This window comes from Megascapheus bottae, chromosome 4 (assembly GCF_031878675.1).
Source record: "Megascapheus bottae isolate mThoBot1 chromosome 4, mThoBot2.hap1, whole genome shotgun sequence".
Classification (NCBI taxonomy): domain Eukaryota; kingdom Metazoa; phylum Chordata; class Mammalia; order Rodentia; family Geomyidae; genus Megascapheus; species Megascapheus bottae.
This window is the reverse complement of record NC_143512.1, coordinates 47,320,134-47,342,250: the sequence shown is the minus strand read 5'-3', so window position 1 is coordinate 47,342,250 and position 22,117 is coordinate 47,320,134. Positions and strand designations below refer to the sequence as shown.

General features: G+C 37.4%; 1 protein-coding gene and 1 pseudogene across 1 annotated transcript in view; one reads left to right on the top strand and one right to left on the bottom strand.

The window, feature by feature from the left end:
- Nucleotides 1-22,117, top strand: part of Ankrd31 (ankyrin repeat domain 31) — an 83,117-nt gene that overhangs the window by 1,373 nt on the left and 59,627 nt on the right. The window contains exons 2-4 of the mRNA XM_090331838.1: nucleotides 5,798-5,871; nucleotides 11,879-11,988; nucleotides 16,532-16,572. Coding sequence (XP_090187964.1) covers nucleotides 5,798-5,871; nucleotides 11,879-11,988; nucleotides 16,532-16,572 — 225 coding nt within the window. The remainder of the gene's footprint in view (nucleotides 1-5,797; nucleotides 5,872-11,878; nucleotides 11,989-16,531; nucleotides 16,573-22,117) is intronic.
- LOC150064405 (U6 snRNA-associated Sm-like protein LSm3 pseudogene) lies at nucleotides 4,095-4,390 on the bottom strand (annotated as a pseudogene).

The window sequence follows — 22,117 nt, the reverse complement described above, 5'->3', positions numbered from 1 at the left end:
CTTTGAGACTGGCTTACTTCACTTAATATGATTTTTCTCTAAGTCTTTCCATTTCCTTGCCAATGGGGTGATGTCGTTCTTTTTGACAACAGCATAGAATTCCATTGTGTTTAAATACCACATCTTGTTGATCCAATCATCAACGGAGGGACATCTGGGTTGGTTCCATATGTTTGCTATGGTAAATAGTGTTGCAATGAACTTCATTGTGCTAGTGGATTTAGTATGTCCTTGTTTTTGGATGATTGGGTAAATGCCAAGTAGTGGAATTGCTGGGTCATAGGGGAGGTCTATGTTTAGGTTTTTTTTTTTGTTTGTTTGTTTGTTTGTTTTGCCAGTCCTGGGCTTGAGCTAAGGGCCTTAGCGTTGTCCTTGGATTTTCTCAAGGCTAGAATTCTACCACTTGAGCCTCAGCACCACTTCTGGCTTTTTTCTATGTATGTGACACCGAGGAATTGAACCTGGGTCTTTGTGCATGCTAGGCAAGCACTCTACCACTAGGCCAACCTTCTGGCCCTATGTTTAGTTTTTTGAGGAACTGCCATATTGCTTTCAATAGAGGTTGAACGAGTTTACACTCCCACCAACAGTGTAATAGTGATCCCTCCTGGCCACATCCCCTCCAGCATCTGTTGTTATTAGATTTCTTGATAATGGCCATTCTAACTGGAGTGAGGTGGAATCTTAGAGTTGTTTTGATTTGCATTTCTTTTATGACCAGAGATGTCGAGCATTTCTTCATGTGTCTATAAGCCATTCTTATTTCTTCTTCAGAGAAGACTCTCTTTAAATCTTTGGCCCATCTTTTAATGAGATGGTTGTTTCTTTGGAGATTAGTTTTGGAGTGATTCAATTTTTTTGAGCTGTTGAAACATTTTAGATATGAGGCCTTTGTCTGTTGTATGGTTAGTAAAGATCTTCTCCCACTTTGTGGGCTTTCTATTTAGCTTGCTTGCTATGTTCTTTGCCATACAAAGGCTCTAAAGTTTAATGCAGTCCCACTTATCCAAACTTTATTTGATTTGTTGTGTTTCTGGGTTTTTATTAAGAAATGTTTAATTACTTAGATCTTTTTGGTAAAAAGTGAGAGTTTCGTGACCTTTGGGATTGGAACTTTCAAAGACTCAGGATGCCATATGTTGTATGAAAAAGCACTGGAAAGCCTATATTTGGTCCTACTGTTGCCTCAAAAATTTGTACTAAGATACAGATGATCCTCCTTGGGGCTTTGTTATTACTAAGGCATTCCTTTGACAAGCTTCTGGCAAGTGAGCTGAGTAATACGCAAAGAAGAGTTTTTCAAAAAATGTTTTTCAAACTTATTTTTATTTTTTACCATGCTTGGTTAAAATCACATATAATTAACATGTGATCTGGATGGTAGTGGTACATACTTGTAATCATAGTTACGCAGGAGGATCACAGTTTAAGGCCAGCCTCGGAAAAACGTTTATGAGCTATCTCAGCCAGTAGCTGGGCATGGTGGTACAGCCCTGTCATCTCAGTTTTGTGGTTGAAATCAGGAGGATCATTGATTCCAGGTCAGCTGTGACAAAACAGGTCACAAGAAGTCACCTCAACAGAACAATCTGGTCATGGTATCATATGCCTGTCATTCCCGCTGCAGTAGGATGTAAATAGGAAAATCATGGTTCATACTGGCCCAGGCCAAAAGCAACATGCTATTTAAAAAACAACTACAGCAAAGCTGGACATCGTAGCTACTCAGGAGGCTGAGATCTGGGGATCACAGTTCAAAGCCAGCCCATGAGACTCATAACTCCAATTAACCACTAGAAAACTGGAAGTGGAGCTGTAGCTCAAGGGGTAGGGCAATAGCCTTGAGTTGAAGAGCTCAGGGACAACACCTAGGCCAAGTTCAAGCCCCACAATGGCAAAAAAAAGAAAAAAGCAAGCAAACAACAACAACAAAAAACTACAGCTAAAAGGGTTGGAAATGTGGCTCAAGCAGTAGGACCCCTATCTAGTAAGCACAAATCCCTGCATTAAAACACCAATACTACAAAAATTAAAAATAAAAATAAAGGGCTTGGAGTGTGGCCTAGTGATGGAGTGATTGCCTAGCATGCATGGAGCCCTGGGTTTGATTCCTCAGTACCACATACACAGAAAAAGCCACAAGTGGCACTGTGGCTCAAGTGGCAGAATGCTAGACTTGAGCAAATAGTGGCCAAGGATAGTACCCAGGCCCTGAGTTCAAGCCACAGGACTGGCAAAATGAATACATAAAATCTTGAAAAATAAATAAATGAAAATAAAAATCTGTAAATAAGGTGAACTATTTTTTTAAACAGCCCTGGCTTTTTCTGTGTATGTGGTACCTAGGAATTGAACCCAGGGCTTCGTGCATGTTAAGTGAGCACTCTACCACTAGGCTATGCTCCCAGCCCTTGACCTGACTTATTATAAAGCTTAAATAAGCTACAAGCCATTCCTATGATGTGTATATCAATAATAGCTCAGGGAAGAATTTTAATGATATTTCAAAGGTTAAGCGAAAAATAGAGTTTCTAAAACCTTGTGTAGATTTATCACTCAAAGCTTGTACTCTGTTGCTTAAGCCATACTTCCAATACTAGCTTTTTGCTAGTTATTTGGAACTAAGAGTCACATAGAGTTTCTGCCTGGGCTGGCTTCAAACCTCTATACTCAGATCTCAGTTTCCTGAGTAGCTATAATTACAGGTGCCCAAGCAAATTTATAGATTTTTAGAGACTTAAAAGACATAAAACCAATGTGTACAACTCAAGACAGAATACACACCAAGTACTGTTTTAGAAGCTGCTTATCATAAACAGAAAACTGAATAATATTAAGGAATTAGTGATTTAAATGTAATAATTACAGTTATTTTGAAAGATTACATTTAAGAGTATATATTAAAATTACATACTGAAAAGTTTCTATATGAAATAAATTAGTATGTCTAGAATTAACTTTAATCCATTGGGTGACCAACAGGGGGCAGAGTTGTGTTGATAAAGTAAAAATGAACTTGAGCAAGTAAATAAACCAAAAGCCCTTAGTATCAAACCATTTTCATGTCTAAGAACACATGATTTGCTGTTGCACTAATAGATTCTGGGAACTGTTTTAATTTCAATTTTTATTTTGGTAAATTATATGTTAAATGAACTGATCATTTTAACCATTTTAAGTGCATGTTTTAGTGGCATTGAGTACATTGAGTGGCATTGTTTTACAACCATTAACCACTGTATTTTAGAACCTTTTAATCTTCCCAAAGTGACACTGCATGCCTATTAAATAATGACTCCTTATTTTCTCTTCCCTTTACATGTGGAAGCTAGCATCTTACTTTCTGTCCGACCACTCTAAGATAGCTCATGTGAGTGAAATCACATAGTGTGTGTCCCTTGTTGTGTGGTTTATTTCAATTAGTATGCTGTCTTCAGTATGTTTATTTAAGTTGTAGATTATATCTGTATTTCTTTTCCAGAAAAATAATACTCCACTGTATGTTCAAACCACATTTATCCTTGTATCCAATAATGGACCATTGGTCTACCTTTTGGCTATTGCAAGTAGTTCTTTTTTTCTAAAATCAACATAAAATTAACTTGACAAACAATCAGAAACTGTCTGCAGGAACAGTGGAGCAAGTCACTCTGGAGGAGCCCAGTAGCTTGGGGATCACTTTTATTAGAACAAATTAAGAAAAATAAGAATACCATTTAGCTGAAGAAATTGTAAGTCACTTGCAAATCAACTAATAGTGGAGTGGAAGAATCCTTGATCATGTCTTAATATCAAAAAGTATGCAGACTTCTCTCTTTAAATGTCTTGTACACTTGAAGAAGCAATTGTATAGTCTCCTACTTTTTTTTTCCCCAGTCCTGGGCTTGAGCCCAGTGCCTGAGCACTGTCTTTGGACTTTCTCAAGGCTAGAACTTTACCACTTGAGCCTCAGCACCACTTCTGGCTTTTTTCTATGTATGTGGTACCAAGGAATTGAACCTGGGTCTTTGTGCATGCGAGGCAAGCACTCTATCACTAGACCAAACTCCCCGCCCCCCAGTCTCCTGCTTCCTACATGGGATAAATTCTTTGTTTCAGCCAACTCTCAGAGGAGGGGCAACAAACATACCACCATCTTCCCAGACAAAGAGCATCAGAATATTCCGTTTTGCTGATTTGTATATCTCTTCGTATGTCTCCTCATCAATTTCTGTGGTGATCACGGTTTCTTCCACAGCTCCCAGTATCATATTTAAATGTTGGTCATACGTGTGTAATCTGCCTTGAAGCTCTCTGTTATTCCTCATCTTCATATAAATATGCTCATCCAGACTGAGCTTGATGAGATCTAGGTATTAGTCGTTTGTTGCTGGTCCACATCGTCTGGCATGTTTCAAATCCCTCAGCAAATAGTACTTTCATAAATAAAGGTCTGTGCTGGTCTCTACCTTCATTTCTTTTGTGTATATACACACAAGTGGTATTGCTGTTTCAAATGTCAGTTCCTTCAAATCTTTTGCCTTTATTTCTCCTTGAGTGTGTGATACTGTACTGGGGCTTGCACTTAGGGTTTTGCACTTAGTAAGCAGGTATTCTACCACATGAGCTACTTTGCCAACCTCTTTTGGCACTGGTTATTTTTGAAATAGTCTTGCTTTATTCCTGGGCTGCAGTTCTTCTGTTTGAGCAGGACTTTGTCTTCAAACCATAATCCTGTGATCTCTTCCCCTCAGAAGCTAAAATACAGGCTTGAGCTACTACACTTAGCCCATTGCCCATTTTATAAACAAAAAGATAAAAACTTAAGTTTTCCAAGTAATATATTCACTACTTTGAATCAGAGTTATTTCTTTAGTCTGTATCCCTCACTTATTTTTGTCAGTCATGGGGTTTGAATTCAGGACTTGAGCACTGTCCCTGAACTTTTCCGCACAAGGTTTGTGCTTTGTCAGTTTGAGCCACAGCTCCACTTCTGGTTTTCTGGTGGTTAGTTTGTGGTTAGGCTGGTGGCCTTTCCTTAGGCTGGCTTTGAACCACAATCCTAAAGTCTTTGCCTCCTGAGTAGCTAGAATTGTAGGCATGAGCATAATACTAAGAGTAATAAATTATAAAAATTCAGGGAATTCTCTGCCTGTATATTATGGAAACATATACGCTCAGGTAATCTGATTTTAATCTGAACTTCTTCATGATATAGAAAAGCATGGAGGAAGAAATTTAAAATAAAGGTCCCTCAATGATCTAATTTCAGTGTTGTTAAAACTGTTGCTAGGCTGGGCATTGGTGGCTAACGCCGGTAATCATACTACTCAAGAGGCCGAAATCAGAGGATCATGGTTCAAAGTGAGCCTGGGCAGGCTGGAAAGTTCGTGATAGACTTATCTCCAGTTAACCACCAGAAAACCAGAAGTGGAGCTGTGGCTCATGTGATAAAGCACTAGCCTTGAACTGAAGAGCTCAGGGACAGTGCTCAGGCCCAGAGTTCAAGCCTCATGACAGACCAAAATAAATAAATAAATAATAATAATAAAACTACTGTTAGTTGTTCCTTACTGCCAAATACCAAAAATAACAATATTTGTAAAAATGAACATGGCCATGATTATTTTTTCTTCTTGAACAAAGTTAATGTTTAAATATACATTTCTGAAGTAGTACCTGGAGATACAAATATGAAAAGTAGTATAAAACTGAGAATTTTAGCAAGTTTAGGTATAAGAAAAATGACAACTAAATGTTAGTCTTTGCTTCTGATACATAATAATTTATGCCTTTTTTGTGTTTTGGTATTTGAAAGGTTGCTTTTTAATCAAGACATATCTTCTAAATCTGTGTTCAGTCTTCATTCTGGGATAAATGGAATGTTTCAAGGTGAGAAAAATTCTCTTTACTATTATATCAGTTTTGTAACTATCCATGCTATTAACTGCTGCTTTTAAAAACATCAGCATCAATTAGTTGTGCAAGGGAATTTCATTTTACCATGCTCATTTATGTATACAATGCATCATGATAATAGTCATCTCTTCTATCATTTTTCCTCCTCCTTCCCAAACCACTCTTATGAAGTTACTCAGTTTTCACACATGTTCATAAAGTACTTTGAGTATATATATTCTCCTTTTCTCTCTGTTCATCTATCGCTCTCCACTAGTACTTATATAATAGATTATTGCTGCACATTTCTGTTTTTTGTTTTGTTTTGTTTTTTTCCCTAGCAGTAGTGGGGACCAAACTGAGTCCCATGCTTTCTAGGCTTAGGTGCTTTACTATTTGAGCCATTTCATCAGCGCAATTAGTCTTATATTTTAGCATTATAAAGTTAGTTTCTTTTAGTGGTACTGGGAATTGAGCCCAGAATTGTATACTTGCTAAACAAGCACTCTCTCCCCAGCCCTTTTGTTTTTGAGCTAGGTACTTAACTTTTCGTGGGATGACATTGAACTTGTGATCTTCCTGCCTCCACCTCCAAAGTAGCAGATATTTTAAAGTATACATCTCAGTGTCTTGCTTGAGCATAATTTCTTGTAGACATTTGTAGTAGGATCTGAAGATTATTATGCTATATTGCAATAGAGACAACAATGGGAATTGTAGCTTCCAGAAAATAGCTAAGGTTTCTAGAAAGGGCCCAGTTTTGAAGTAGTTCGTTTCTCATTCCTCACAAGTATCTAGCTTAACTCTAAAACTTGTCCATTTATAAAAGTGGAAAATAACTTTTTAAAATAAATTATTTGTTGCGGGGCGGGGGGCGGGGAAAAAAATAAATAAATTATTTGTCAAGCCCTGGGGCTTGAACTTAGGATCTGGATACTGCCCGTGAGCTTTTTTACTCAAAGCTAGCACTCTAATACGTATACGTGAGCCACAGTTTCCATTCTCCCAGGTTGGCTTTGAACTATGATCCTCAGATCTCAGCCTTCTGAGTAGCTAGGATTAGAAGTATGAGCTACCAGCACCCAATTAATATGTATATGTATATTATATATATATATTTTTTTTTTGTCAGTTATCCGGCTTGGACTCTGGCCTAGGCGCTATCCCTGAGCTCTTCAGCTCAAGGCTACTGCCCTTCACCTAGAGCCATGGCCCTACTTCTCATTTTCTAGAGGTAAATTGGAGATGAGAGTCCCATGTATTTTGGTGCCCAGGCTGGCTTTGAATCCTAATCCTCATATCTCAGCCTCCTGAGTAGCTAGGATTACAGGCATGAGCCACTGTGCCAGGCTCCAGCTAATTTTTATTGCTTTTATTATACCTTATTCTTGAAATTAAAGTTTGCCATACACCTTTGGTATGTGTATATTATATGTATGTATATATATTTATTTTTTAATTGATTTTCACCATGCTGAGCTCACTTTTAGGTTGACTTTAACATTTCTTGAAAAATTTTATCTTCAAAAAGACCAATTCTAGAGTATCTGATTAAGTGTTAAGAGTATTTCCTTTTATAATTTCTTCTTATGAGTCTTTTATTTTGGAGAATTTTTTACAAACTGATGTTAAGGAATAAAACCGTTTTTAGAATGCATGAAAGCCTTCTATTTTTTTTTTTTTTGCCAGTCCTGGGGCATGAACTCGGGGCTTGAACACTGTCCTTGGGCTTTCTCAAAGCTAGTGGTCTGCCACTTAAACCACAGCACCACTTCTGAATTTTTCTGTGTATGTAGTACTGACTAATTGAACCTATGTCTTCATGATGCTAGGCAAGCATTCTATCACTAGGCCAAACTCCCAGCCCTTAAGCCTTCTAATTTTTATCTATTGTTTTATAGATTACAATCTTTTCCTTTATGTTGTCTCATGTGATACCCCAATGGAAAGTTAAACTTTCATTTTGGGGTAGTCTATTACTTGCTTTGTATTCAGAAATCCTTCTCATTACTTATAAAGTGCCAGTAGATTGGCGTTAGATATGTTTCATTATCCAACCAACTTTTTTCTTCTCTTTCCTTCTTTTGCCAGTTATTATTATGCAAGATACTTTTATAATGCAAAGCATATCATGTAGACACTAAAAAGTTTTATTTTCTTCTCATTAATTTCACTCTAACTCAGCAGTGGGAGATTAGTGTTTACATATCCTTTCAGGTATTTTTTTAGGCCTCTTAATACCTTTGTAATTGGCCTCATATTCTGTCCTTGTTTTTATTTGTCAGCCTCAATACCACGTTTGTGTTTCGTCTTTCTGTGACACTGTCTTGCTGTGTTGTTCATGGTGACATTAGACTCAAAATGCCTGCTTCCTGGGCGTGATTACAGGCAGGTGGCAGGAGATACCACACAATTTTTAAAATTTTCTATTTTGCAATTTTAAATCAGCTTAATGAAATAACACAATGATTGACTCTAAAAGAATTTTTTTGTACTGGTATTGAGGCTTGAACTCAGGGCCTGGACACTGTCCCTGAGCTCTTTTTGCTCAAAGGTAGTACTCTACCACTTTGAGCCACATCTTCACTTCCAGTTTTTTGGTCATTATTTGTAGACAATAGTCTCATGGACTTTCGTGTTGGGACTAGCCTTGAATAATGATCCTCAGATCTCAGTGTCCTGGATAGAAATGTGCTAAAGCTTGTGCCTAGCAGAAAGTTTTCCTTTTTATTTTTATTTTTTGCCAATCCTGAGTCTTGAACTCAGAGCCTGAGCACTGTCCATGGGCTTTCTCAGGGCTAGCGCTCTACCACGTGAGCCACAACACCGCTTCTGGCTTTTTTTTCTATGTACGTTGTATCGAGGAATCAAACCCTGGTTTTCGTGCATGCTGGGCAAGCACTCTGCTGCTAGGCCAAACACCCGGCCCGCAAGTTTTCTTTGAAGTAGAGACTAGGGGAGTAGCAGTAGTGTCTTCATCCTTTATTTGTACTAGTATTGGGGTGTCTGTTTCATTTCCTTGCATATGACCTAATGTTCTTTCTGTTCAATGAGTAAAATTTATACATAATTATATAGATGTGCACATGTGTGTGTGACCTCCTCATCCCTACAGGATATCTGGGCTGTTTCTATAGCTAGGCTATGGTGAATAGTGCAGCAGTGAGCATGGTTATAATAACAGTGTTATTGCAGTGTTATTATTATTAACAATATCAATAATGAATAAATGTCTTTACTATATCTTGACATGTAAGCTTTTGAATGAATACCCAAGGGTGGTATTGATGGTCATAGGATAGTTCTACATTTAGTTTTTTTTAAAGACTTTATTAATGTTGATTTTTACATCATATTTTAAATGACAAGTTTAACAAACAAGTGTTCAAGGAGGGAATCTCTATTTACAATCACTGGGACTTAGTATTTAGAACTTAATCAAAATTAGGCTAAGGGTTTGTATGTCATAGAAACATATTAATTTATGAAATAAAACATTATGTCTATAGAGTCATAGATTTTTATGTTTATATAGTTATATTTATATTTCCATTACCATGTCCATAGCTTTGGGTATGCAGTTATTGAGTCCTCGCTCTTGTACTCTTTGGATTTAATAGCCACATATTAAGGATACCATGCGCCTTTTGTTCCTCTGGTCTTGACTTGTCTCACTCAACATGATTTGCTCTAGATTCATCCATTTCCCTGTGAATGCCATTATTTTATCTTGTCTGTTGGTTATGTAGAATTCCATTGTGTATATATACCACATTTTCTGTATCCATTCATCTGCAGTAGGGCATCTGGCTTGTTTCCATCGCCTGGCTATTGTGAATAGTGCAGATATGAACATAGCTGAGCAGGTGTCCTTATAATATCTTGGGTCATGATGTTTAGGATAGATGCCCAGAAGTGGTATGGCGGGATTGTAGGGAAGGTCTATTTTCAGTTCTTTAAGAAACCTCCACACTATATTTAGTTTTGTGAGGAATCTCCAAACCACCTTCTAGAGTAGTTACACTAGTTTACATTCTCATTGACAATGTAATAGGGTTCTTTTTCCCCATATCTCTACCCACATTGAATGTTATTTGTATTCTTATTGCTAATCTTACTGGGATGAGCTAGAATCTCAATGTTTTGGTTTGCATTTCCTTTGAAACCAGTGATACTGAATATTTTTCATGTGTTTATTGGTCATTTTTAATTCTTTTGAGAGATCTTTAAGGTGCTAGAAGATTTGGCTTTTGATAAGGACCTTCTTTCTGGCTTGTAGATAGCTACCACTTTTCTGCATGCTCATGTGACCCCTTCTTTGTCCTCATGGAGCTCATATGACCTCTTTTGCTTACTCACTTTTTTTTTTTTGCTAAAAAGATAGCACTATCTCTTTCTTCTTCTTTTTATTAGGATGTGAACTTATCTAAATGTAATAGCCATAAAAATACCTTACTCTTTTTTTTTTTTTTTTTTTTGTGGGTCATAGGGCTTGAACTCTGGGCCTGGGCGCTGTGCCTGAGATCTTCAGCTCAAGGCTACCGCCCTATCCCTTGAGTCACAGCCCCACTTCCAGTTTTTTAGTGATTAATTGGAGATAAGAGTCTCATGTGTTCTTTAGTACTCAGGCTGGCTTTGAACTGCGATCCTCAGATCTCACCCTCCTGAGTAGCTAGGGTTACAGGTGTGAGCCACTGCCTCTGGCTAAAAATATCTTACTCTTAATTTCGTTATATTCACTTTAAGAGTCAATCCTGGCCAGGAACCTATGGCTGACATCTGTAATCCTAGCTATTCAGGAGCCTGATATCTGAGGATTGGGGTTCAAGGCTAGCTTGGGTAAGAAAGTCCCTGAAACTCTTTGTTTCCAATTATCTACTTAATAGCCAGAAGTGGAGCTGTTGCTCAAGTGATAGAGCACCAGCCTTGAGCACAAAAGCTCAGGGACAGTGTCCAGGTCCTGAGTGGAAAAAGAAAAAGGAAAAGAAGAAGGAAGGAAGGAAGGAAGGAAGGAAGGAAGGAAGAAAGAAAGAAAGAAAGCAAGGAAGGCAGGAAGGGAGGAAGAGCAAGCAAAAAAGGAAGAAAGTTCAGTCATGATTGGTGCTTCAGATTTTGGGGGGAAGGAATACAAACATGTAGTAAATAATAAGCTGCTTAATACTATTTAATTTCTTTTTAACCCATTCTCATCTTTTAATCCATAGGAAGTATAATTTCCTTTTATTCTCTTATTGTTTCAGATTTTAGAAGAGTCAACTAATTTTTAAGCTGTTTTTTAGGAACTTGGAAAGGTAGAAAAGTTAGCTGCTATTTTGAAAAACAAAACTCTTGCTTCTTTGTTTGTATATGAGTTTTAAGAAAGACCCAAGAGGACCCAGTCTGGCTTATTTATGCCTGTAATCTAGCTCTGTGGTTCAAAGCCAGCCCGGGCATTAAAGTACTAAAGTCTGTGAGACTCTTATCTCCAATTCACCATTAGAAAACTAGAAGTGGTGCTGTGGCTCCAGAGGTAGGGCGGTAGCCTTGAGCTGAAGAACTCAGGGACAACCCCCAGGCCCAGAGTTCAAGTTCCAGGACCAATAAAAAAAAAAGAAAAAGAAAGAAAAGAAAAAAAGATAACCTAAGAGGGAATTTTAGAAGTTTATTATTTCTCCTAATATTTAAGTCTATTTCATTATCTATATGTATGTACACACATTCATCCTGAGCAAAGAAATGGCAAATACTAGTTTATATTTAGTGTAACATATGTGTTTTCTCCCCAGTAATATTTTGAAATAATGTCATATGAAAGTGATGACTAATAATACAATTTTGGGTGCTGGTTGGTGTGTGGGCTAAAGGTAAGTCTTCACATATTCAGTATGTACCATAATCCTTAGACATACCTTCCCTCTACCTAATTAAATGATACTTTGCAGTGTTTATGAAATCCTTGAGTTATTGTCAAAGCAGAGCAATAAAACTATTACAAATGATTTATTATTGTATTTCCTTATAGGCATGCTTTCTCCTGAGATTAAACTTGGGCTGAAATTAAAAAACGACTTACAAGAGCAAATGCATAAAAATAAGACGATGCCCATTCTTAGTGCAGATATAGAATTACAGGTAGGTCACATGTTTATTAAATGTACATATATTAAAAGTATGATGTTTCTAATGAGAATTTATAGTATGATTCTTTTTTACCTCCTTTTCTCTCTTTTTTGTGTGCCAGTGCTGAGTTTTTAACTCAGGGCCTGCTGAGGCTTTAATTCAGGGCCTGGATACTGTGCCTGAGTTTTTTTTGTTCAAGGCTGCCATTTGAGCTACAGGTCCTATTACAGCTTTTTGATGAAGTCTCAGGGACTTTTCTGTTTGGGATGGCTTTGAACTGTGATCTCAGCTTTCTGAGTACTTAGGATTATAGGCATGAGTTACTGGTGCCTTGTTCCTTTACCTCTTTTTTTTTTTTAATCAGACTATTTCTTCACATTATCATTTATTTTCAAGAAGTTAGTTAAAATACTTCCTCTTCCCTCATCTTACGTATTATGAATAATTAGAATAGGATATAATTTGAAATATGGAATACTAAATACTTTTCTGTTATTTTATGTGTGCAAATATATGTGTACTTATAAAAAGTCATAGCCTAACCCAGGACTTGTTTATTTTTGTGTTGGAACTGGAGCTTGAACTCAGGGACTGGGTACTGTCCCTTATTTTTTTCATTCAAGGCTCTACCATTTGAGTCATAGCTCCACTTCTTGCTTTTGGGTGGTTAATTGGAGATAAGAATCTCATGTACTTCCCTGCTGGGGCTTGCTTTGAACTTCAGATCTCAGATTCCTGAGCAGTCAGGATTACAAATGTGAGTCACTCGTGCTCAGCTTTTATTTATTTTAAATGAAACATTGTGGGGAAAAGTAAAGGGTGATTTAGTTAGCACAATGGCATGATTAAGTTAGTGGGCCAGAGATATTTATCTACAAGGCTTTAAGGAATGTAATAGCTGACAGCAATTCTCAGTGTCTTTTCAATATTATACCTGAAAGAGTCTGTTACTTGAATTCCCTCTGCTAAAAAGAAAAGAAAAATTAAACACCAAATATTTGTCCTTAAAACTGAGATGTATGGGACCAGGAGTTTGAGCTAGTGGTAGAATGCTTGCCAGAATTGGTGCTGTGGCTTAAAATGGTAGAAAGCCCAAGGACAATGCTCAGGTCTTGAGTTCAAGCCCCAGGACTGGGAAAAAACAAAAACAAAAACAACTTGAGATGTTTATAGTTGGCTTCCAATAATTGGTTTAAAGATTGTTTTTACAATTTGTACGTTAAGGAAAAATAATATTTTCTCTCTCTAGCTTCAATTCTGTTTCTTTGAAAAACTCTGACCAGTACTAAGTGGATGTCACTGATCTCATAATCATTTTTGATCGTTTGTGTGACACTCATTTGACAGGGAATAATGATTATTCAACCCTATAGTTATTGCTAGCAGACCACGAGTTGCATTTTCTACTTTCTGAGATACACCTGTCTTAATTTGACAGATGTGATTCCAGTTTTCATCAGTTTCCCTTTCTTTAGTCAGTTCCACTTATATGCATATATGGAGGTGGATTCAATTGAAATGAACATCAGCGATGACCTGGAAAGAATAATGAAGATATATAGGCTTGCTTGATAAACATATAATCAAAAGGGAACAGGGTTAGCAAGGCCAGAGCTCGTGTGTCTGTGTATCTTCACTAGATGGGTAACATTGTCTCCTGTCTCTTTGAGCAAATGCTATGTCTGCCCAATGCAGGGTGATTTTTCAAAACAGGAACACATGGACACATGGACTTTTTTTTGTCAGTCTAGGACTCTAGGGCTGGGCATTTTTCCTGAGCTCTTCAGCTCACGGCTACTGCCCTTGCCCCTTGAGCCACAGTGCCACTTCCCATTTTCTAGTGGTTAGTTGGAGATAAGAGTCTCATGGTCTTTTAGTGCCCAGGCTGGCTTTGAACCTCGATCCTCAGATCTTAGCCTCCTGAATAGGATTATAGGGCGTGAGCCACTGTGCCCAACTCACCTGGACTATTGAACTTACTATTAATATCATTGGTATCTTTTTTCTGACTCATTACATTAATTGATCATGGTCTGATTTAATCTCTACAGTCCTAAAATTGTTCTTTCTGCCCACAAGTTGCCGTGGATTAGAAATATTTTTGGAGAGGAGTGACATGAAAAGACAGTTTTGGCACTTGACTTTACTGGAGTAAAGTCAGTTCTAATTCAAAGGTTAAATACTGTGTTAAAGTTATTTTGAGTCATCAGGCAATGGGATGTCAGACAAGCTATTCAGCATTTAATAATACTGCAGCATTGTACAGATAGTATCATTTGTCCACGTGAAATATTCTAAAAGGCAATCATCTGGATATTTAGAATTTTTTAAATTCTATGTAAATAAATTTGAGCACTTGATTGGAAACAAAGGCATGTTAAGCAAATATTATCAAGGGTTTGCTCCTTTTTGGAGCCTTCAAATTAATGTAACAAACCCTTAAGTACCTTTGATTGAAATATAACAATCCTCTACAATCTAAGGTTAATCTCTTTAGCTGAGTCATGGATTACTGGTATACCTAGAAGCCAGATGAGTTCCAGTAGTCCTCGTTCTACATGAAATACCTTATGTTTCATATGAACTACAGAGAAATATTAATCACTAATATTCAGTGTTTTACTTTGATATACTGTTCATGATATTTGCTTAAATTATTTATAGTAACTAGAATGTGCCTATACATATTCAAGTAAATACAATGGATGGTAAAAGACAAAAAAGTTACATTTAGACATAACAAATTAAACAGGACTATAAGTATTCACACACTGAGACTAGAAGAGGATAGTCTTAGGAGAAGAATTAACAAAGGCTTACTAGCTCTGTTCAGATAATCATATAAAATGATGTTTATCAAAATGAATTCCAATAAATGGAATTTTTTTGTTATTTTACATTTTCTTCCCTTTGTTGCTGTACTTTTTGTCTTGTATGTAAGTTTATCTGTTTGGGGGAAGGTAAGGGGCAGAGAAATGATGTGGACAAAGGGTAAGCTAATGCAGCAGTGACACTAGATACTATGTTGAAAATGAACTATTCAACTTGTGAAAGAGGGGATTGAGAGGGGAAAAAACTGGGAGAAAATGAGGGAAGAGGTTACTCATTACCTGATGTACTAGTTACCTGACTTATGTAACTGTAACTACTCTGTACATCATCTTTACAATAGAAAAGTGTTGACAAAGATGAGGCAGATTTAGTGTTTTACAGGTAAAATTGTAAAGTACACTGGAAAGTAGTATGATCATTCTTCAAAACTTAAACGTAGACTTAAACTAATATATGAATTATATTTTTGATATATACATAAAAGAAGTAAAAGCAGGTATTTGAAGCAGTATTGTAGTGTCAGGTTCATGCAGTATTATTCACAACCACCAGAAAATAGTGGAAGTGATGGCCTGGAATTTGGCCTAGTTGTAGAGTGTTTGCCTAGCAGTATTGTAGTGTCAGGTTCATGCAGCATTATTCACAACCATCAGAAAATAATAGAAGTGAGGGCCTGGAATTTGGCTTACTTGTAGAGTGTTTGCCTAGCATGCATGAAGACCTGGGTTCAATTCCTCGGTACTACATACATGGAAAAAAGCTGGAAGTGGTGCTGATGAGGCTCAAGTGGTAGAGCTCTAGCCTTGAGAATGTCCAAGGATAGTGCTCAGGCCATGAGTTCAAGGCCCAGGACTGGCAAAAAAATACTGTAACATGGAAAAACATTAATGACATTGTTCTAAGTAAAAAAAAAATAACACTATTATGTTTCCTCTAATGTTATATTCCTTGAGTAGTCAAATGCAGAGAGACAAAAAAAATTGTGATTGCAATAGACGAGGAAATGAATCTGGAGTTTTAGACTGGGAAGTTTGAAAAGTTTTAGAGATGAATGGTGGTGAGTGTTTCACAAATTATGTGATAGTTAATACCACAGAGCTGTAATATAATATGGTTAAGATGGTAAATGTTTTGTTTATTTGTTTTTTTATAATAAAAAGAAGATAAACGGGGTGACAGTTACACAAACATGCAATTGTAGCTACTCAGAAAGGCTGAGATCTGAGAATTGCTATTTGAAGCCAGCCTGGGCAGGAAAATCTATGAGACTTTTTTTGTTGTTGTTGTGGGGGCTTGAACTCTGGGCCTGGGCGCTATCCCTGAGCTTTTCAGCCTTACCCCTTGAGCCAAAAGGGCCACTTCCAGTTTTATGGTGGTTAATTGGAGATAAGAGTCTCATGGACTTTAGTGCCCAGACTGGCTTTGAACCACCATCCTCAGATCTCAGCCCCCTGGGTAACTAGGATTACAGGCGTGAGCCACCATGCCTGACTCTATGAGACTCTAATTTCCAATTGACTAGCAAAAGGCTAGCTATGGTTCAAGTGGTAGAATGCTACTCTTAACCATAAATTCTCAGGGACAACATTCAGGCACATGCACACACAAACACACACATACACAGAGTTAAGAAAGCTTAAGAATTAGAATTATCTTAAATATTAATTTTTAGCTTCTGGCATTAAATTAATATTCATTAGTTGTGAAAATGATTTTTTTCTAGCAACATCAAGATGAAACAACAATAAATCAAGGTCTGCTACAGTAAGTATATTAAATTTTGGCTTATCATATGATTGTCTTGGGTTATTTTTCAGTCAAAAATGAATATTCATTTCCTTAAGAGTTTTAGAGTTATTATATATTAACTAAATATTCCTTATATAAATAAATATGTGTTGTTTACAAACATCTAGATAAATTTAATTTCATAAGAAAAGTTGAATCAGATAAAGGTAAGTTAATTCATTTGCTTTAATTTGTATAAAAGGTAATCATATAGTGTAATAATATAGGGATTTCAGAGCTTATTAAAATTAGTCTTAGTGCCAACTGTTATCTTTTAAGTGACTATTTTTTAGGTTCTTTTCAGACTATTTTTTAGGTTCTTGATTAGCCCAATGACTCAAGTCTATACTCCTAGCTACTTGGGAAGCAGGGATGGGAATTTGAGGTTGAGGGCATCTCAAGCAAATTTGTGAGACTCCCTTTCAACCAGTGACTGGGTATGGTGGCTCACACCTGCCATGTAAATTTAAAGGGGAGACACAGTGGCTGGCACACTGTTTTAAACCTGTCATTCCAGTGATGGAGCGAAGCACAGATTGGAGGATCACAGTGTAGGTGGAACATAAAATAACATCTTACCTTGAAAATACCAATGTAAAAAGAGGCTACCATAGTGGCTTATTTAGCAAATGTGAAGCCCTGAATTTAAGCCTCCATATGACTAAGAAAATTAAATAAATCTTTGGTTTTCAATGTTTGGTCTGTGGACTAGCTGGAAATTTTTTTAAATTTTATTTTAATGTATAGAGGGGTTACAGTTATATTTGCCAGATAGAAGGTGCATTATTTCTCTCACATTGATACCCCTTCTCAGTTTTTGTCCTCACTTCCCTCCCCCACCCTCTTCCCTAATCTTTTTTCCCCTCCTATTTCAAATAAACAAACATATATATAATATACCAGGTAACAAAGTCAGATACTGTAACAATATGAGATTAACCAAAGGGCAGCACAAGAGAAGAGAAAAAAAATAATACATTAAGAACAACAGTCACTCATAATTAAGCTCTTGTTTCCATGTCCTTGAGGTCCATTAATTTGGCCTCCTCTATATGGCCTTATGTAATCCTCTGCTAGGAGAGTCCTAGGTGTGTACTAATTATTACAAATGAGGCGAACCATTGAGCCTGTGTTCTTTGGGTCTGCCTTACTTCATTTAATATGATTTTTGTCTAATTCTTTCCATTTCCTTACAAATGGGGCGATGTTGTTCTTTCTGATGGCAGCATAGAATTCCATTCTCTATAAATACCACATCTTGTTGATCCACTCATCAACTGAGGGACATCTGGGTTGGTTCCATATCTTCACTATGGTAAATAGTGCTGCAGTGAACATCCTTGTGCTAGTGACTTTAGTATGTCCTTGTTTCTGGACCATTGGGTAAATGCCAAGTTCGCTGGCAATTTTTGAGATTAATTAAAATAGTGTGAAATCAATATCTGAGATTCACTAAAAGAATGTGAGGTCAAAATCTTTTTTGCTAGTCTCAAGGCTTGACCTTGGGAGTTGGGTGCTGTTCCTGAGTCTTTTTGTGTTCAAAGCTAGTTCTCTACCACTTATGCCACAGCACCACTTCAGTTTTTTTCTGAGTTGTTTATAGGAGATAAAAGTCTCACTGAACTTTTCTGCCCGGGTTGGCTTTGAACAGTGATTCTCAAATCTTAGCCTCCTGGGTAGCTAGGATTATAAATGTGAGCCACCAGCACCCAGCTTTTTCATAGCATTGCTAAATAAACTTTTTTTTTTGCTCTTTCATGCTGTTTACATTTGCACCAACACTGGCAAAGCAATGGTAGTAAAAATGCTAGAGCCTTAATAGGAATTAAGTCAGTAGTAACACACAATACTATTAGCTATCCTGTTTTTGTTTTTACTGCTATATTTACCCGTTTAACAAATAAGCTAGTTTTTTTTAAGAGTGTATTTGATAAAGTGGAAAAGTTGCCTTTTTTTTTTTAGTAAGTATCCATTTTTGAGTATTTAACAGTCTGTGTGCTAAAGTGGTAAGTATGCTTAAAGCACTTACGTATGTCTGTATTGAAGTATGAAATAGTCTGGAGGAGAGCAAGATGGTACTTTTTGGAGTTGTAAGCATTGTTAAGTAAAATAGTTTCACTTTTTGGGCCGGGAGTTTAGCTTAGTGGTAGAGTGCTTGCCTAGCAGGCATGAAGACCTGGGTTCTATTCCTCGGTACCACATACACAGAAAAAAAAGCCAGAAATGGTGCTGTGGCTCAAGTGGTAGAGCTCTAGCCTTGAGAAAGCCCAAGAACAGTGCTCAGGCCTGAGTTCAAGGCCCAGGAATGGCAAAAAAAAAAATAGTTTCACTTTTTTAAATCTTGAAAGACTGAGTTGAAAGAATAAATTTATTTGTTACATGGCAGAACCTTTCTTGAAGATGAGTTAAGTAAGTTGGTAAGTTTAAGAAAAATAGCTGATAGTAATGTTAGTAATGAAAAAAATTAAGGTTTAACATTAGAATTTTGGAAAACTGATTTCACCTCATCTACCACATTCTCTGCCTCCTTCCTTCTTCGAAATAGGATCCTCAATAAATTTTAAGAGTGTCAAGGAGTCCAAAAATTGAGAACTATTATTGTAAAATAATACTCCCAAGATTTCTGGAAGATGGGGGAGTAGCCACAGGGAATCACCCTAGCTCTCTGTGATCAGCTATTTAGTGTCCTAACATGCACTTCACCTCAAGAGAACAACAATAATGAAAATATAAACAATCACAAGAATGAAGAATTTATACCTAACACACATAAGGACAGAAAACTGCCAAGTATCATCTTCCCATCCCCCACCAGGTGCCTGCAGGGTGACTAAGTTGTTATAGCAGCCCCACTGCCACACTGTAAGCCCCTTCTCCTCCCTTCCCCTGCCAGTATAGACAGCAACACACCTGAAGATCCTGAGTTACTCATCAGGAACCCAAGATCAGCACATCCAGATGCAGAAAACTTTCACCATGACACTGCTGATCAGCTCAGAACCAACACCAGGAATCATGAGTACCCAAAGACCCTTTCCATGGGAAACCAGCATTGGTGGTGACCCAGAGGTGCTTTGGTCAGACCCTTTCTTTCCTCCCTGAGAAGGGCCCTGTTCACCATACCTAAAGAGGGAAAAGAGGCTGGAGCCCTTTCTCCCACTACTTTTGCTTCTTGTGGAAGGCTACTGGGAAAGAAACCTGACTACCAGCAGCTACCAGGCCCAATATTGGTTTGGCCCATGCGCCCTACATTCCCCACAGCTGCAGCTAATGGTGGGAAAAAGAAAACCCTGACCTGCTAAAGGTCAAAAGGGACAGTCTCCCCCCACTGTCCTGCATAACTCATCCCCTACAAGGCTCACACCTGATCCAGAGACTGGAACACAGCTCCCATCCCCTTGGAAGTCTAGGATTAAGGTGAGGACCATTTCTTTACACCAGCCTCCTGGAACCCACCTCCTCCCAGGCTCACACTTGGGTCCAGAGACTAGACAGTAGCTCATCACTGCATGTGAAGCAAACATCAGTTCAGGAGTTTGGGTGAGGAAAACTTCCCCATACCTCACAGTAGGAATCTGTCCCCTTCAGGGCTCCAACGAAGTCTGGAACACTGCTTCCTACTTACCCCTCTAGAAGTACACACCAGTTCAAGACTTGGGCCTAGAGAACCTCCCCACTGCCACTAGTGAAATCTGCCTCCTACACTGATCTGGGCCAGGACACTAGACTGCTGTGTACTACTTAACTTTAAAAAAAAATATTTTTTGCCAGTCCTGTGGCTTAAACTCAGGGCCTGAACATTGTCCTTGGGCTTTCTCAAGGCTAGAGTTCTACCACTTGAGCCACAGCACCACTTCTAGCTTTTTTCTATGTATATGATACCAAGGAATCAAACGCAGGTCTTCGTGCATGCTAGGCAAGCACTCTACCACTAGGTCAAACTTCCCTATGTAACATTAACAAGCTACTGGACTTAAACCAAGGCCAGAATACCATACAATTCCACCCACTTCAGAGCCCTAACGACTAGCCAGAACCCATTATACTGTTTGTATCCCTAAGCTGAAAGCTGCCAAACACAAAGTTCAACAGATATTTACTCAGTGAGTCACACCCTGCCACCACTTAATATACAGCCTGAATGACCCTGACATTCCTGAACGTTAAAGCACACCAAAAAGAAATTCAAGAACTGGCAGATTCAACCAAAAGATCAAATCTATACTAGTCAGGATAAAGACGAAGTAAAAATTAAAGACATTGAAAATTTATTCTACAGAAAATAATAGCAGAAGAGATTGTGCACATTTGGGGAAAATGATGAGACAAAGGACAAAGGGTAAATAATGCAACAGCCATATGTTGGAAATGAACTTTACAACTTGGGGGAGGGGACTGAGGGGGGAGGGAAAGTGGTAGCAAATGAGGGAGGAGGTATCTGTTCAGCAAGAAATGTACTCATTACCTTACTTATGTAGCTATAACCCCTCTTTTCATGACCCTTACAATAAAGTTTTTAAAAATAATAACAGAAAACTTCCCTAATCTCAAGAGAGAGAATCTCACTCACCTGATAGATGCACATAGAACTTGTAGTGGACAGGGTCCACAAAGAAATACTTGTAGACACTTCAAAGTGAAAACTCTGGACTTAAAAAAGCAGAGTTAATTTTAAATGCAGCAAATTCAAAGAAAGAACTATATTATTTCAGAAAGAAAATAAAAAAAATCTCTGCAAAATGACTTCAAGATATGGAAACAAGCGATCTTAATATTTATTTACTATTTAAAGTTCTATTTTTTATGATTCTGTCTTTTCTTTATGTATGGCATATTCACATGTATATCTTCAGGAAGGAAGGGCTACAGAACTGGAAAGAAAAAGGATGAAAAAGTGCAGCAGTGGAGTTCACTAGAAACTAATGAAAGTGAATTATAAGTTAGTGAGTGGAGACAAGAGGGAGGGACCGGGAGGGTAAGGGAACGAAAGACAATAAATGAAAGGAAATGTAGTTATTACGTGACTCATCTAAGTGTAATCCCTCTGTACATCACCTTTATTATAAAGTAAATAACAGAAATGCTCCCATTTTTATATTTAGTGACATAAATTCATTTACAGAAATGGAAAGAAGAAAAGACTAAGGAAAATTAGCACAGCATAATTCTGCTGTCCAAAGAACTATTTTGAACATTTTATTTTGTATATGTATATATATGCTTATAATTTGGTTTTCTTCATGCTTTCTGTAGAATTGGAATCATACCACTGATAGTTTTGTATCCTGTTTTTAAATTTCAACTGAAAATTTCTTGTAATTACTTTGTGCTATTTTTAATGCTTTTAAACATGAATTTTAATGACCTTATAGTATTTCATTGTATGACTGACTGCAGTATAATTTGTTTAATCATTCATCTATGATCGTACAGTGGACATTTATACTGTTTGTAGTCTTGCCTGATATAATTTTTTTTTCTGGGCCTGGGACTGTCCCTGAGCTTCTTTAGCTCAAGGCTA